The sequence below is a fragment of the Cataglyphis hispanica genome, chromosome 19, assembly GCF_021464435.1.
Source record: "Cataglyphis hispanica isolate Lineage 1 chromosome 19, ULB_Chis1_1.0, whole genome shotgun sequence".
Lineage (NCBI taxonomy): Eukaryota > Metazoa > Arthropoda > Insecta > Hymenoptera > Formicidae > Cataglyphis > Cataglyphis hispanica.
The window spans coordinates 944,873-962,361 of NC_065972.1; the positions used below are offsets into that span (position 1 = coordinate 944,873).

Genomic DNA, 17,489 nt, shown 5'->3' on the forward strand with positions numbered 1-17,489 from the left:
TAGATCGTTAACAGTATATAGATGTCTGTACGCGTATGTATAAAAAAATTGACAGATTATGCGTCTGATGCGAAGATCGCTTATCTAAACGAGTCTTGTAGCGGATTTCAGACAAAATTAGATATTTCAATATTTATATTCAACAATGTATACAAATAAAAATGAGAAAAAATTTTTTTAATATTTGTACGAGACATTAAAATTTAAAATAATGTATACCTTCTAAGACGAACAATCTGGAATCACAGAGATCGAAAATAAAACGATATTTAATCAAAATCAATAACTTGTATATTATGCGCATTAACAATTCTCAATAGAGAGTGCAGTGCAAACGATTCACTCTAATGATAGTGTTGCTATCTGTAAATTGTATTTTGCTTGAGTAGAAAACATGCTCTTATCGCGCCTACGAGAAATGGCATTTCTTTAATCCTAAACAGTATAAAATATTCTTTGATATTTATACAAAATTGCACTATAATACAAATCAAATCACATATATTGCATAAATATTTTTAAGATATAATTCTAGATATATACATATAATATATATATATAATGTGTGTGTGTGTACCACACTACGTAACACGCACACATATAACACATATTATACACAGACACATATATATATATATGTATATATGTAAATATCGATAAAAAATTTTATCACAAATTTTAATACCTAAAAAATATATAATAGTTATTGAAACTGTTACCTAGCATATAACTGCACAATATGTTTCAATATAATTTATAAAAATAATATCACTCATGATCCTATCTCTTTTTCTCTCTCGCTCTTCTCCCTTCCAGCACACTCTCCAGTCTTTGATTTTTGTGGTACACAAAATCTGTAGTAATAAGTACTTATATTAAAGTGATGCAGCAGTATGAATAAATTAATTAATTGTCCGAATAATGTCTTCGAATCGAATAGAAGATTGCTGTATACTGTTTAGGGTCAAGGATAGTCACCGAAAAGTTTGATCAAATGAGTAGAGGATATGCGGCTACGCCGCCACTTCGCCAAAATTCGTGTGACCAGTGTCTTTGGCGTGCTGTTGCGCCGCCGCTTGTCCATTCAATCTAATCTTGCAGTCGATGCACATCAGCGTAAACTTTTGCACATCTGTAAACTGACGACTCGATCTTGCTTCTCTCGCGAGTTGAGCAGCTTCCAGCAACATTCTCTCATCTTCAGTAGGAAAGATCGTTTGAATGCTGCTGCCCTGGTAAAGCAAAATGCGTAAAAATCGTGAAATCCTTCGCAAAAATATTAAATTTGCAGATTTGACAGATCTTTCTAAATTAGAAAACAAGAAAAAAATTCTTTATATCCTTCTACATTTTGATAAAATCTGAGAGATTTTATGCTAAGAAATTTTCAAATATTGACAGCATTAAAAAAACTTACATCAAGTGGCTCCAGGTAAAGTGGATCATAATGGATACCATCGAATATGAGGAAAACCCGCTGGGCATAATGCTGATCCTCGCCGAATCTATTGATGATTGCATTAATACTATCGATCACCGCTATTTCTAAGCCGTAAAACTTGGACAGAATTGACAATTCGATGGCCCCACCCCAGGAATCGGCTTTGAGAATCCATTTACAATAATCGGCATTGGGTCTACCCAGAAATGCTTCCGAATATTCGTCCGGATCCGCCGCCACTGCGTTTGCTATGATCTCCCTCATGAAACTGGCACAACTGGTATCAACCTTCCCTAAAGAAACATTAAACAGCAGTTATTACGATTTATAGCTTTCTGTTTTAATAAATGTACTTTCACTTGCAAATCTCGCAACTTTGAAATTATTTCTAGATTATTACTTTTTCCTTCGTATTTTCAGTTATTTGTACATTCAATTCATGCAGTTCTTAAAAATTTAATATTTGTTTGATTTGCTTGTTAAAATTATACAAATTATATCTTCAACACTTATTTCTTTATATTGAAAAGAATTATTAAAATATTTTGTTTTAGATGATTCACTTTATATTCTAAAAATATCTTTTAGTGCTTTCTCACCATTCAAAACATAACCAACACTGGTAAAAAGACAAGAATTATCTGCGGGCACAACTTTCCTCATAAGGACACCAGGAGCATTGGTGAGACTTTCCTGATCGACAATGTGTGATCGACCAAAATCGTTGGATATATTGAACATAATCTGCACATGACGTTTATATAAGACAATTTTTCTCTTGATTTTTGATATTGAATAAAATAATTAAATATGAAATCTTCTAACAAGACAAGTAACAATTTTATTCATTCAAGTTAAGATAAAAACTAAACTAATAACTAAAATAAATAATTCTCAGGTTGCAAGTCTTAATTTTAATTTCCTATTTTTGTATTTCCAGTTTAAAAAAAAAAAATGTATAGGAGAAAGATATGAGAAAAAATGATATGTCCAGTTTTTTAATTTATCTTACTTAAAAAAAATAGCCGTTTTGATAAAGTTTATGATCGCATTAATACTTCATATGTCAACAAAATATGAATGCGATCGCGAATTATATAATATCTCGCGTATTTATCTGCCTGAATGCATGTCGAAAAAAATGAATGCATGTCCGTCTCTTTACTTTAATTAGATCATATGACAAACTTGTTTTTCCTCGACGATGAGGGTGTCCCCGGAGATGATGCCGATACGCTCGATGGTGGCGTCGGCTGTATCGAGATCGACGGGCTTTGGTGGAAAACCGGCGAGCACGTGGAGAGCGGCGATAGGAATGCCGGTGAGTTCGGCAAGCTTCGCCTTCAGCTGGGACACCTTGTCGTGAGGCGCGAGACCGTTGACAATCTTCTGACCCGACTTAGTTTTCACCCGGAGTACAAAGCCCGCCATGACGATGATCGACCTGTGACTGAAGACGATGGATACGCGAGCCGCTCTCGGGGTCTCCGCCAATCAGCTGATCCGCACGTGCCTTCGCGGCACCTTTGCCTTTGCTGTCGTCGTCGTCGTCGTTGTCGCGTTATCACGGTGGAAACGGTCAATCAACCTCACGTACGTTTGTACGAACATGCATCGTTATCGTGTCATGATAATCCGTGATAATGACAGACAACAGACAACTAGCAGCTGGTTGCTGGTCATCGCGAATCGCGAATCGCGAATCTCGTATAAGCAGAGTGAAGTTGCCGAGTCTGAGATTTTTGGAACCCTACAAATTCTCCATTTGATAGCCAATCGGTATGTCCGATTAACCAATGGCTCTAGGATAACGATATCGACCATCGACTCTACCATCTATGTCCGTAATGTGTTCGATGATTCAAAACGCGTCGCATATATGGCGATGGTGTGCGATTGTTTGGTTTTTCGTCGCGCTTGAATGGCCGGAGAGGACGCGACAAAGGTGGACGTAGCGCTATTTCGAGACGCTTCTGTCTTCCACGCGACGACGATGACGAGATGATACGTGGTTGCTATTGTGCCAATTTCTAAGTACCGATATTTCGGGAGGATACGTAAACTATGCACTTAAAATGGCCTATACTATGATCTGGTGGAGCGGTTTGTTTATTGTCGTTTGCATTTCATGGTGCGATACATTTTCTAATCATGGTAAGTGTATTCTTTTGTTGCGTACGTATCAGTTTTTATCTGTTATCAGTTCTTGTTTGTTTTTTTTTTTTAAACTCAACTTTTTTTTTATACTTTTGATTTTCTTTTTTTTTTTTTTATATAATAATTTATTTACTTTTGACTTGTATAATTTTATTATTCGAATTGTACATGCTTTTTTAAATATTTATATTTTTAATATTTATATTTTTTATATTTAAAAAATTTTTTATTTTTAATAACTATTATTGTTGTTATTATTTTCAGACTCGCCTATGGTTATCTTTGCCACACATAAGGATATTAGAATGGCCAATGTATCTCGTAACAACAAAGTCAATGTTGTTGTCAAAGATCTGTCAGAGGGTGCAGCGCTCGATTTTTATTACGAGCGCGAGCTAATCTGCTGGTCCGATAGCGGCCTAGAGATGATACAATGTTCATTCTTCAATGGAACGTATACAGGCGAGAAAATAATTGTGGTGAACTCCAGTTTGATATCGCCCGATGGTCTTGCCTGTGATTGGTATACGGGCAAGCTGTATTGGACAGACGGTGAGAAGAATCGGATTGAGGTGACGAGCATCGATGGCCATTACAGGAAGGTGCTCTTCTGGACGGATATTTACCAGCCACGCGCGATTGCCCTGGCACCGATGCGAAGCCTTCTCTTTTGGACCGATTGGGGCGACATACCCAAAATCGAGCGCGCCAGCATGGACGGTGATCCGAGTACGCGCGAGGTAATCGTGTCTGAGAACATATTCTGGCCGAACGGCTTAACGGTGGATTATGAAAACGAACTTATCTATTGGGCGGACGGTAGATTGTCGTTTATCGCTGTGATGGATTATCACGGTCGCAATAGACGCACGATAATTAGCCATAGTCTGGATTACCCATTCGCCATCACCTTCTTCGAAGATCGGCTTTATTGGACCGATTGGAAAACTTGGTGTATCCACACGTTCGACATGCGCCAATCGCAATCGCATCCGCGCGAGTTATTTCACGGCGAATATATACCTGGTATACTTATATGTAATATCTCGGTCTTAAGAGAAAGTGTCTACTAAAATTCTTACTAAAATTTTTACTAAAATTTCTTATTGTTCTACATATTATATTTGTCCTTTAAAATTATCATTATTTTTGAATCAAAGATAACGTTTTTTATATCTAAATCAGTAGACTATATACAACAAATATACTTTTCCCATGTTTGTTGCGATTTTTCATATATTAATAAATTCAAATTTTGCTTTTTAGGAGACATTGAAGTCTGGGACGCGAGAAGACAGCCTTACGCTGACAATCCTTGTAGGGTGAATAACGGCAATTGTTCTCATCTGTGTTTACTAAGCATGGGAGAGCGCGGTTACAGTTGTGCTTGTCCCACGGGCGTCAAGTTGCTGGACCGTTATACGTGCGCCAAGGGACCGCAAGAGCTGCTGTTGATCGTTCAGCGAAACGAGATCTGTCGAATATCCTTGGATTCTCCCGATTACACCAACTTCGTCTTGCCGCTCTCCGGCATCAAGCATGCGATCGCGATCGACTTCGATTCAGTGGACAAAATGTTGTACTGGACCGACGAGCAAGCTTGCGCCATTAGACGCGCTTATTTGGACGGATCGGGTCAGGAAGATGTAATCGTTGCGGAGGTTTTAACATTCTTCTTTTTGGAAATTATAGTGTTTTTTTTTCTACATATTATATTTTGTCTTCACGACAATTTTTTATGGTTTTTACAGGTGGTGAATCCGGACGGAGTCGCGATAGACTGGATCGCCCGCAATCTGTATTGGACCGACACCGGAACAGATCGGATCGAGGTGGCACGATTGAACGGCACCTATCGGCGTGTGTTGGTGAATGAGGATCTCATAGAGCCGCGGGCGATCGCAGTTGCGCCCGAACACGGCTTGATGTTCTGGACTGATTGGAACGAGAAGCGGCCCAAGATCGAGCGCAGCCATCTCGATGGTACTGGGCGAGTACCGATCATTACTAAAGACATCGTGTGGCCGAACGGCATCGCCTTGGACCTCGAGCGTGAAAAGATTTATTGGTGCGACGCCAAGACCGACAAGATCGAAATGTCTAATATGGACGGTACTGATCGGCGCGAGATTATTACCGATAATCTACCGCACCTGTTCGGTCTGAGTCTACTGGGCGATTATCTGTATTGGACTGATTGGCAGCGACGTAGCATTGATCGGGCGCATAAACTCACCGGCAGTGATCGGGAAGTCATCGTCGATCAGGTGCCTAACGTCATGGGACTCAAGGCTATACATCTTGACCGACTAAGTATCAGCAAGTCGCCGTGCGCTCGCAACAACGGCGGTTGCAGTCATCTTTGTCTTAACAAGCCTCACAACAGGTACGATGGATATTATCGAAAATGAAAAATTCTCGGCAATCTCTTCCTTCATGCATATATATGTGTGCCGTATATGTATGTAATGATTTAAATGTTTAGTTTATATGTATCATGAATTTTATATTTAGAAATTGTAACATAAAATTTCCAACTTACAGGTATGTCTGCGCCTGCCAGATCGGCTACGAATTAACCAAAGACAAGCGTACATGCATCGTACCAGAAGCCTTTCTGGTGTATGCCAGGAGAGAGAACCTCGGCCGAATCAGTATCGAGAATACCAATAACGATAATATTATACCTGTCACTGGTATCAAAGAAGCCAGGTTAGTACATCTGGAAACATTTAGTTGAATATTTTTAGATGAAATTATGTAAAATGTGTTAAAATGTTTATTTATAAAAAAATCTATATCTATATTTTCTGCGAAGAAAGATCTTTTAAAACAACTGTAATTTTTTTTTTAAAGACGGATTTACTTACTATTTAATATACAATAACGAAATGCGCTGTCTTTCTGCATCTTAACTGTATTTTTTAATAGGCAAATAGATTATTTATTATTATTTGTTTTACTCTCTCTAGTGCCTTGGATTTTGATTTACTCGAGAATCGTATTTATTGGACGGATGTTAAAATAAAATCCATTACACGTGCCTTTATGAACGGATCGGATATGGAAAGGGTGGTCGATCTTGGCCTAGAATCGCCGGAAGGTCTCGCGTTAGATTGGATCGCGCATAATCTTTACTGGAGTGACACCAACATGCGTAGGATAGAGATGATAAGATTGGAAGGTGGCAGCAGAAAGGTACTCGTGTGGCAAAATCTCATCGAGCCTAAATCTCTGGCTCTGGATCCTGAAAAAGGGTAAGTTTATATTATCCGTATCTTATTATCTTTGAATATGTATTATGGCTCGATAGAGCCTAGCTTGACCTTTATTTTCTTTTATCGCTAGCCACATGTACTGGGCCGAGTGGGGCAATTTCGGCAGTATAGAGAGAGCTTTATTGGATGGCACGCAACGACAGGTGACTGTCTCAAACATCGGCAGAGCGAACGGTCTAACTCTCGACCACATTGCACGCAAATTATATTGGGCCGATGTCTCTACACCCGCGATCGACTGTTACGATCTTTTTACACGAAAGAAAGAGGTAATTATTTCGCGCGACATAGGCTATCCCTTCAGTATCACACAATATCGGGATTACATCTATTGGACTGACTGGAACACGGACGACATCGAGCGGGCGGATAAGCTCACTGGGGCGAACCGAACCAAACTCCACGACAAACTGGAATCAGTGACGGATCTGAAGGTGTTCCACGAGTCGAGACAGGCCGGCTGGAATTCATGCGCGATCATGAACGGTAATTGCAGCCACCTCTGCATCGCTCTACCAGGACCAAACAATGGCAGCGTCTCTGTTGCGCACAGATGCGCCTGTCCTACGCATTACACATTATCATCGGACAATCGGACGTGCGTGGCGCCCCGGCAATTTATGATCTACAGTTTGCGCAATGCGATCGCGCGTTACCTGCCGAATCAGGCGGATGATTGCGCGGACGTAGTGTTGCGCGTGCCAGGTCTGAAGAACATCCGCGCGATCGAATTCGATCCGGTGACGCAGCACGTCTACTGGATTGATGGGCGCACCATGTCGATCCGCCGCGCCCTCGAGAATCGTACACAGCAGCAGCACAGTAGCAAGGTCGTGGTGTTTACCGGCGGAGCCGGGCATCCATTTGATCTTGCGTTGGATCCGCTTGGTAGACTGCTCTTCTGGACATGTAGCGAGAATGACGCCATCAATGTCACACGATTAGACAACGGTTCGGCCCTGGGTGTCGTGGTGAAAGGCGACGGCGAGAAACCACGTAATATCGCAATTCATTCGTCGCAGCGGTTGCTTTTCTGGACAGACGTGGGCAAGAGGATGCGAGTGATGCGCAGCAAAATGGATGGCAAGGAACGCCACATGATTGCCGGCGAGCTGTCGGAGCAGCCGACCGGCTTAACCGTTGACGCCGCGACAAACGTCGTTTATTGGGCTTACGGCAAACAGATTGAGTGTGCTGACTTCAATGGCGACAACCGTAGAATCTTGGTAGTCACTGCCACTGAACAGAGTTCGCCAATCCATTTAGCTGTGCTTTACGACCATCTCTACTGGTACGATCGCGACCAGGTAAATGATATTTCATTGTTTTGCGTTTATCATTGATATCTAAAGTAGATATTGTTCCCTCTTTCCTCCAGAATTTGTGTTTATTTAATGTGATAAATCGATAACAGGCGGTCCAGCGAGTCGATAAGACATCCGGCTCGAGTATCAAACAAAGTTCGCTGATGTCGACGAGCCGTGCCCTCACGGATCTCATAGCGGTTAACACGCCCGAGGACTCGCTTATGGAGACCCATGTATGTAGCCCTTTCAACGATTACGGCGGTTGCTCGCATTTCTGCATCGGCATCACTACTACTATCACTACAAGTGCCGACGACGGCGCCTCAGTGTCACCGCGTTGCTCGTGCCCGAGATCCTTGGTTCTATCTGACGACGGTCGCACATGTCGCGCGGCCCCTGCTTGTGGGAAAGACCATTTCACTTGCGCCGCGCCAAGTCCAGCTATAGGCAAAGACTGCATACCAGTTCTTTGGAAATGCGATGGTCAAACTGACTGTCCGGACGGTAGCGACGAGCTGGGATGCTTCTCATGCACCCGCGAACAGTTCAAGTGTCAGAGCCGCTGTATCGGTAAATATATGTCATTTGCCGTTAAGAACTAATCTATTTTAACAGTACGAAAAAAATATTATAATTCTTAATATTGCGAATTTTTCAATGAAATTTGAGACATATTTTTCAAATATTATAAAATAGCTTCAGAAAATTAAAAAAAAAATTGGTTTTTTCAACCCTTTAGTAGAGCCCTTAATTCAAGTGCACATGAAAATCGAGGAATAAATCTCGTGTTTGTGCAGATATATCTTTTGTGTGCGACGGGACGCAGCAATGTCCGGACGGATCGGATGAGGCGAATTGTTGCGAGTCGGGGCAATTTCAATGTCAGAACGGCGTCTGTATCGCTGGGAGGGCTGTGTGCGACAACTGGGATGACTGTGCCGACGGCAGCGACGAGTTACCGTCGGTTTGTACCGGTTCGCACCGTCAGGACGGACTTAGAATCGGCAAGATGACTTACATCATTGTTATTCTAATAGTGGTGGTCGTGGCTGCCGCGATCGTCTTAAGCTACTACTACTGCCGCAAAAGGTTATTTAATATTATATTAAATTATTTAACATTATTTATTAAATTTGTTAATATATTATTATTATTATTATTACATTATATTATATTATATCATTTTTTTAGATTTATTGGAAATGAAGGTCTGCCCGATATATTACATGATTCGGCAGGAGATCCTCTTTCACCGAAACCAAACAATAATCGAGCGGTGAAGCCAATATTCACTTCGCAAAAAAATAACAGGAAAGATAGCGGGGGAGCAGGGGGAGGTCTTAAAGCTGGTATGGAAACTGTGAGAATGTCCATGTTGAATGGGAGCAGTTTTGGCTCTAGCTATGACCGCAGTCATATCACAGGTAATGCATCTTTAGATTTCTTAAAAAGAGAAAACTGTGCAATTTTAGCAGAATTGAAATCCAAGTATATTTCAGTTTTAAAGTACCAATTATACACTTTTTTCGCATTAATTAATAAATATTATTTCTTTTTTTTAAAGAAATATATATATTTTTATACTTGAAATATACTGAGTTACATCTTCAATCAAACCATTATCATGTTATTACAAGAATTGTGTTTATATAAGTAATCCTTGTCTCATTGCAGGTGCATCTAGCTCCACCAGAGGAAGTTCCGCGGGTGGATATCCTCAAGAGACATTGAATCCGCCGCCGAGTCCGGCGACCATCGCTAGCTCAACACGTTGCTCGAGCAGCAACGCGTCGCGATATAAACCATATCGACATTATAGGAGTATCAATCAACCACCACCACCTACCCCATGCAGCACTGATGTCTGCGACGAGTCAGACAGCAATTACCCGGCGCGTTATCGTTACGAAAGTGAGCCATTCCCGCCACCACCTACCCCGCGCTCCGTCTATCACAGCGATGCAGCAATCAGCTGTCCGCCGTCTCCCAGTTCTAGATCGTCCACCTATTTCAGTCCACTACCGCCGCCGCCATCGCCAGTGCCTTGAGATAAGTCTTGACATAGAGACAAATAGCATTTTTAACTGACTTTAGTATTTTCATTATCATTTTACTTATTCTTGATCGATATCAAACCATCGCATGCGAAAGATTCGATCAAGATAGTCATACGTGTCTATGCATCAAAAATTCAAATTATTTATAACAAAATTAGACCATTAACAAAATGTGTGAGAGAGAAAGAGCTCGTTAGCGATCCTTTTTACAGGGAAAAATTTCTATTATTTTTTAATCTTTATTATAGGCAAAAAGAATTTTGGCAATAAATAATCTTCCTTCAAGCTTTAAATCCAACTGAAAGTTTGACACACGTATTAAGATTTTCCAGAAAGATAATCGCATATCACAATACGCTGATTGAATTAACTTGAGATATGTTTGGGAAATAATCGTGTGTAGCTTAGATAGGATTCTTTATATTATAATTATTTTATAGTTATATATATATAATGTTATATAAACATGTAATATATAATTTTATATTACATATATACATATATATTACATGATTTATTATAATGGCCTGTAATGTTTTAAACTCGAAAGCAACGAGGCAAGATTTTTAGACTGATATATAGAGGAAATATTATTTGCATAAGTTACCTATATAATAATCATAATACCATCCGTGCCTACTATTTACATTTTCATAGTTTTCGATGTACAGAGAGAGAAATGTTCTATCTCACGCGGTACTTTGTAAATACATAATTTAAGCGTAATTTTTTTTTTATATGTTGAAATGTTACACGCGGCATCACATTTGTAAAAAAAATGTATATGATCACATAAGGCAAGGTATTGAGGATTTGAGGCAGTATATCAAAAAAGTTTTGACATTTCGAGGAAGAAATTCTCTTTTTTCTATGGATGCTTTGCATTTATCTGTAGTTCAGTTTTTTAATTGTGATATATCATATTATTAATATTATTATATTATTTTGAATTATTATTATTATATTATCGCATTAATTGTATGTTATCTGTAATTTCATCAACAGCAGTTAACCAAAGGCTGCGTCTCATATATATTTTATTGCTAAATTTATATATATATAACTTTTTTATTTTTTATATACTTTAAAAAATCTATGGTTTTATATATCATATTTTTAAGTCGTTCAACAAGTACATAAGCTGCGATAAGAAAACAATACTTGCCTTTATTGTATTTTACTATATTGTTAATTTTTCGCATTAATATTTCATTCGTTTGTTCAATTGTTTTTCATCGTTATCTTGCGAAATACAATTACTGACGAACTCGACGAGATATCACATATACATATATAAGATTGCAGGCTTTTTGTAAAATTGCAAAAAGACTCAACTTTTTTTTTATAAAGTCGAGTCTTTTTACAGAGGTTAAAGAAATTTTGTAGAATTATACAAAAACTTAAGATTTCTTATAAAAAAAAGAGTGAATTTACAAAGAGTCTGCGACAATCACACACGCACATAAACTAGACTGTAAACATCACGTAAACAGAGATTATTAAGTTAATCGTAAACTTAGCAATAATCGATACGTTTTAGATGTACAATATTTATAATGTATATGTAAAAAATGACGTATCATCAATGCATATACATGTTCCTGGCGTAAAGAAAACGATATATACGCTAAGTGAACGAAAAAACCAATGCAAAAATGATCAAATCTGTAAAGCTTCCGTATGTGATACCGTTTCACAAACTTCTGTTTGCATTTATTATAGCGACAAGAGAGGAAAATCCAAAGGCCTTTACACAATCACGGAGGAAAAATTCCATATTCTCCGAGCTTCAATTTGCGAAACGGACTCGTTTTGCTCGCCTTGTTCGTTTGCCATTTGTTTGTTCAACATATACGCGCCTCGAGCGTAATCGCCGTTTTCGGGAAACTGTGCCATAAACCATACGATAGTCCTGTATGATATACGTAATTGTATTTGTACAAAATCTGCAAGGACCTTTACCTCGCATTGCGATTTCAAAATGGCCTTGAGGGGAAAAGAAGCAGCGTTCTGATAAATGATTATTCTTACTCTCTCATTTGACATACGCGCGAAAGACTGAAAAATTTTACTGTCCATATTATTTTTACATCTTCACGCTACAGACGTGCGTGCGTTGTCTGTGTAACATATTTGTACAGCTAAAATAAAATTGTTTGTTAATGTAAAAAACATCTTCACCGAAATTCTTTTTCTTCCTTCAATGTGATTAAATGATACAGAGATGAACTGGGAATGTCGAGCGATTTTGTCACAATGACTTTTAATGTCAGATATTAAGAGAAAGACATCGAATAAATCGTTAAACGCAATTACTTATCTGAAGCGAGTAATATACTGAGGTGATATTTATTTCCATTTGTTGAGGGAAGAACCCCGATATTTGTTTGATGAACCCTCCCTTTCGTCTTGAGGTGCCAATTCTTCATCCAGTAGCAGTTCGAAGTTTCCCAAAGCTTCCGGGGAAGGTGATTTGTTCCATTTCACGCTAATTCATTCCAATCATATTTAATTTAGCAAATGTATTTCAGATCTTTCGTTATAAATATTTCGTAACTTACTCGGGCATACCGTCCGGAGGTAAAACCACCGATAGGATATTGTCGATTAGTTTGTACTTTAAGATCCTGTCGTTCACTGTTGTGGATGTTAGAGACGGCGAGGCGTTCACCTAAAACGAAAATTTAGATATTTAAATATGTTCAAAATTTTTCAGATTTATAACACAACTTTTGCTTGCCGAATTGAAAAATTTAAAACAATTAATCCGGAAGACTCGATAATAAAGTATAACAATAATGCAAAAATTAATTACTAAAATAATTAATAAAATAATTAATTAATTAATAAAATAAATAATTGTTGATAATAATCAAACAGAGCGACAAATTTGAAAACTAATAGAGATCAACTATGTACTTCGATCAGCCACGGCTTCAATTTATTGTCGATGATGATGTCGTATCCGTAACATTCGAAGCAATGCCGATCGTTTGCCATCACCGGCGCCACTGCTTTTAACGAGTGTACGATGCACCAGGAAATATTGGCGAACAGCTTCTCCGTGACCGCTTTACCGCGCGTGCTCTCCAAATACAAACGTAGATTCTGCACGCTCAGCTTGCCGCCGTGCTTGCTGTTATACTCGTCCTGAAATTTTTCTATTCGACGATCGTCCCGAATACGCATATACACACACACATAGATAAAGTATACAAACATAATTAATATTCTCTATCTTTGATAGAGAAAAACTTTTCTATCAAAATCTTGAAAACGGTTTTTCCAAAAGTAGATTTCGAAAATTGTTTTATAAATCCTTTAACAAGACAATCAAATTTAATAGAATAATCTAGCTTTCCTAAAAATGTCTTTGATTTAAAAATTTTTGATATATTATTTGATTCTCGAAATATATAGAGATATGAAGATACTTTCCAGAAATATTTTCGAAGAAACAATATGTGTACTGCAAAATTTTTATGCGAAAAGAAAAAATGGGATATCTATTATTATTATGGATAATTTGATAAGCATACAAAATATGATATACATACGCCATGCTTTTGTACAGATACATTCGTCAGATGCACATACATGTTGTCGAGCTCTTGAACGCTGGTATCATACTTGACAGTACAAAAGCGACAGAATCCCAATTTGAAGAGGTATGCTTTGAGTGGTCGAAACGAAGTGATGAGAACGTACAATCGGAGATCAAATTTCTTGCTGCCAATCAGTAGCGGATTGTCGATATATCTATTGTGGAAAAAATTGTTAGTCATCATCTATTGCCTGAAAAATCTTGTTGAGATCTATAACTGAAACCTGAGCAATTGATTACCTAGAAATGACATATGATTCCTTCGTCAAATTGGGATTGAACGGGGTCTTCGCTTCACGAGACCATTTTTTCAGTTTGCTCAGCTTGTTAATGAGGAATATTCCGGCACCTTGCGATTTGCCGCATGGCTTCATGATCCAGGTACTTTGTGGGGATTTGCGATATTCTTCCACAAACATATTATAATCTACACAATAACACAATATTCATAATTTGTTAAATTATTAAAAATTAGACATAAGGATTTAACAAAACAATAAATTTTCTATATTTAGACAAATCACTTAATAAAATTAGAAAATTTTTAATTTTTTAAATAAAAAAAATGTTTTCAAATAAATTAAATCCTAGAAATTTAAATTATAGATTCTACCGCAATTTTTTTCAACTTACAATCTAGTTTCTAAATATATAATTTTTAATTATGTAATATATTTTTAAATATCTAATAAATCTCAAAGAAACGTTGGTTCACCTGCAGGTAAGACGAAGGTTACCGGTATGAAGTCTAGGTACAAGTATTTCCCTGGACCATCCGCGCGTTCTGCTAAAGGATTTCCCTCTCGTTCCAAATCTTTTCGATATCGCTTGATATTCTTCACCAATAGATCCTTCCGCGTTAATTCGTAATGATTCGGGAAGTGATTGATCATTCTGGCACAGTCAATTTATTTTTTCAAAAACTAGATATTATAACAGATTTTTGATATTTTTCCAACAAGCATAATCTCCACTTTTTAAAAATACAAATCAAGTAAATTCTTTGATTAAAATTTTCTATTAATAAAATAATACAGAATATGTAATATATTATGTAATTGTTAAAAAAACTTCTGATTGAAAAAAATTTATGTACTGATTGTCGTCCATTCTGTATCCAGTTTCGATGCTAAAGATATTCCTGCAAGATTGTGTCACGGCCCTACAATAAATCCACATGTGATAATAAAAACATAAAATAACGAAATCGTTATTTCGCGATTATTATAATCACCAATAAAAATTCCAATCATCCTCCGGACCCACTTGTGTCCAGCCGCGTTTCTCAAAGTTGTGCACGATCACGGATTTATCCACGTCCGTGCAAAATGTGTTCCTCGCCCGATCCATTCCGATGAACGGTAATCTATCGTTATGCGATCGCAAGCATTAATTTTCTTAACTGCTGCTCAAAACAAGCTAAATATCCAAAATTTAAAAATACTGACGTACTGTTTAAATATCAATAAAAACATATGTAAAACGATTTCAAAAAAATGAATTTCTAATATTCTTCAAAAACAAATTCCTAAAAATCATCAATTTTTTATAACATGAGAATAGATTAGTTCCTTAATCTCTAGAATACAATATAATAATGCTTACATAAATTAAAAATAAAATTTTATAAACTTTTTAAACCCACGTTTGCAAGAATAATGGAGATTATAAGATAATAAGATAAAATAGTAGAAAGATTATAAATAATAAATATGGAGAACAGATATAAAATATAAAAAGTAAAATAAATTATGTTTGGGAAAAATTAGAATAAACTCATTACCATTATAATATTCATTATTTGTCCGAATAAGGTAAGGGAAGATGAATTCCACAGATGCGCTTGTGTCAAAGATTGAGCTTAGAAATTAGCGAAAGAAATCTCCGAATCGGCGAATATCATCAAATCTCATCCTTTAATCGTTTCGAGCAACGTAATTAAACGATTAAATTATTATCAACTGTCATTTACCTGCCGTAAACAGCGCAAGCATTCGAGCTCGCAGCCCGTTTGCTTTCCGCGGTTGTGTTCAATGCCATTTTCGAAAATTGCGAGTGGCATTGTTTGATCGATAGGGTCGCTTATCGATTCTAATAAATACCTATGTAGAGGCTTTCACAAATTTTTCAAATAAATTTTCAAATAAATTGTCAGCAATATTAATCGCAACAGTATTAAATTATTAGATGTAATATATTTATATTATTTAATAATAAACAATTAAAATTATTGGATTATTCGTCTAATCGAATCCGTGAAATTTAAATCAGATTTGAATAAAACCTGTATCAAACATTGAAGATTGAAATTTGAAAGATATAACAATAAATTATATTACCTAACATATCATTAATAGTAAATTAAAAATAACTGAGAATTATTGACACTAACAAGATTCTACAAACAAAAAGCAAAAATTGTATCTATCATCATTAATTTAAAGATTATAATAATTAAGAGTTATTAGTTATTAAGGAATATTAATAAATACAATTTATTGGTTATAAATCCTTAAATATTACAATATATTTATATATATTTATATATATATATATATATATATACATACACTAAATTCTAAACCAACCAGGCAATCCAGGTGCTTTATTAACTTTCACAAAATCTTGCAAGTCCTGTTTCGATTCATTCACAGTTTTTTCATCAAGTTCATTTTTTTTATTCTTGAATAGATCAGGAAATACAAAGGATTGTTCTTTTGGCTGAAAGAAATAAGTCAAATTTTCATTGTTGTTAAAATTCTTCTTTGAAAAGCAAAGAGATAATCGCAAACTAACCAGTACAACATAGGCTATTTTCCTGTCATCATCTTTAATAATGGCGCCCTGCAGCCGATCCTTCTTCATCCTTCCCATTGCTATTCTCGTTCTCACTTCAACAATATCAATATTGTAAATCTTTTCCAGATAATTCTTTATGTCGTACTTAGTCATTTCCATCGAGCAATGGAATTGCACCACATTCGGAAGCTGCTTACTTCCAGGCGCAATTAACTTCATCCAGAAGTTTGGTAAAAATACTCTTAATTGCGGATTGCCTCTTTGGTACAACGGATACCTAAATTGATTTGCAATTTTAAAGCACATAATTGTAATTGTTATTACAAAATAAATGAAAAAATTCTGTGTGTATAATCTCTTTCTTTCTTTCTCTCATATATATATTTTAAATATATATTTATAAATAATTAATTAATTAATTAATATTTGTATATGTTTTTAATATATAATTCTAATAGGTATATATAATATTGCACTATAAAAAATTAAATCATGTAAAATCTAAAATTAGGTTAAATTAGGTTAGGTTATTTATCAAACAAACTCCTTTTCAAAGTTTGACTCGACAAGAATTTTTATCACTTAATTATTACATTAAATATCACTGAGACTTACCATCGCGTTGACATTTTCTTATACTGTACAATAATATATAAAAGCAGTTTCAAATAACAACAGAGAATAAAACTCCGATAGCTCTAGCTTTAACCTTCAGCCATCTTGTCACATCGATGCTGCCATCTGTTGACACTCGACCATATTAGGGTGCTGTTCCGTGACAGTCGATATACTTGATATGCCATTACGCCGACTCTTGATAACATAATATGAATGTACACTTTTCGT

The 17,489-nt window shown here is 36.6% G+C and overlaps 4 protein-coding genes across 6 annotated transcripts; 1 reads left to right on the top strand and 3 right to left on the bottom strand.

The window, feature by feature from the left end:
• Nucleotides 1-268: 268 nt before the first annotated feature.
• LOC126856569 (ubiquitin thioesterase OTU1) lies at nt 269-3,131 on the bottom strand. Of its 2 annotated transcripts, XM_050605188.1 has the most exons (5): nt 2,630-3,131; nt 2,041-2,185; nt 1,418-1,734; nt 979-1,232; nt 269-854 (listed from the first exon to the last, which is right to left on the bottom strand). In XM_050605188.1, the coding sequence occupies exons 1-4, from the start codon at nt 2,870-2,872 to the stop codon at nt 1,014-1,016; spliced, it is 924 nt and encodes a 307-aa protein (XP_050461145.1). In that variant the 5' UTR covers nt 2,873-3,131; the 3' UTR covers nt 269-854; nt 979-1,013. The 2 variants fall into 2 exon arrangements, with proteins under 2 accessions (XP_050461145.1, XP_050461144.1); XM_050605187.1 differs by having other exon boundaries at nt 269-1,232.
• A 183-nt stretch (nt 3,132-3,314) lies between these two features.
• Nucleotides 3,315-12,412, top strand: LOC126856555 (low-density lipoprotein receptor-related protein 6). The gene is made up of 11 exons (XM_050605152.1): nt 3,315-3,595; nt 3,863-4,624; nt 4,865-5,259; nt 5,350-5,984; nt 6,143-6,310; nt 6,571-6,855; nt 6,947-8,183; nt 8,291-8,753; nt 8,981-9,272; nt 9,375-9,607; nt 9,858-12,412. Exons 1-11 carry the CDS (start codon nt 3,517-3,519, stop codon nt 10,229-10,231), a joined length of 4,923 nt encoding a protein of 1,640 aa, XP_050461109.1. The 5' UTR covers nt 3,315-3,516; the 3' UTR covers nt 10,232-12,412.
• A 74-nt stretch (nt 12,413-12,486) lies between these two features.
• Nucleotides 12,487-16,565, bottom strand: LOC126856566 (polyglutamylase complex subunit TTLL1). Of its 2 annotated transcripts, XM_050605181.1 has the most exons (9): nt 16,433-16,565; nt 15,079-15,210; nt 14,941-15,006; nt 14,560-14,738; nt 14,085-14,271; nt 13,798-13,999; nt 13,160-13,390; nt 12,802-12,911; nt 12,487-12,728 (listed from the first exon to the last, which is right to left on the bottom strand). In XM_050605181.1, exons 2-9 carry the CDS (start codon nt 15,192-15,194, stop codon nt 12,590-12,592), a joined length of 1,230 nt encoding a protein of 409 aa, XP_050461138.1. In that variant the 5' UTR covers nt 15,195-15,210; nt 16,433-16,565; the 3' UTR covers nt 12,487-12,589. The 2 variants fall into 2 exon arrangements, with proteins under 2 accessions (XP_050461138.1, XP_050461139.1); XM_050605182.1 differs by lacking the exons at nt 14,941-15,006; nt 15,079-15,210 and having other exon boundaries at nt 16,433-16,504.
• On the bottom strand, nt 15,331-17,395 carry LOC126856573 (39S ribosomal protein L23, mitochondrial). The gene is made up of 3 exons (XM_050605195.1): nt 17,259-17,395; nt 16,641-16,920; nt 15,331-16,565 (listed from the first exon to the last, which is right to left on the bottom strand). Exons 1-3 carry the CDS (start codon nt 17,270-17,272, stop codon nt 16,416-16,418), a joined length of 444 nt encoding a protein of 147 aa, XP_050461152.1. The 5' UTR covers nt 17,273-17,395; the 3' UTR covers nt 15,331-16,415.
• Nucleotides 17,396-17,489: the final 94 nt, after the last annotated feature.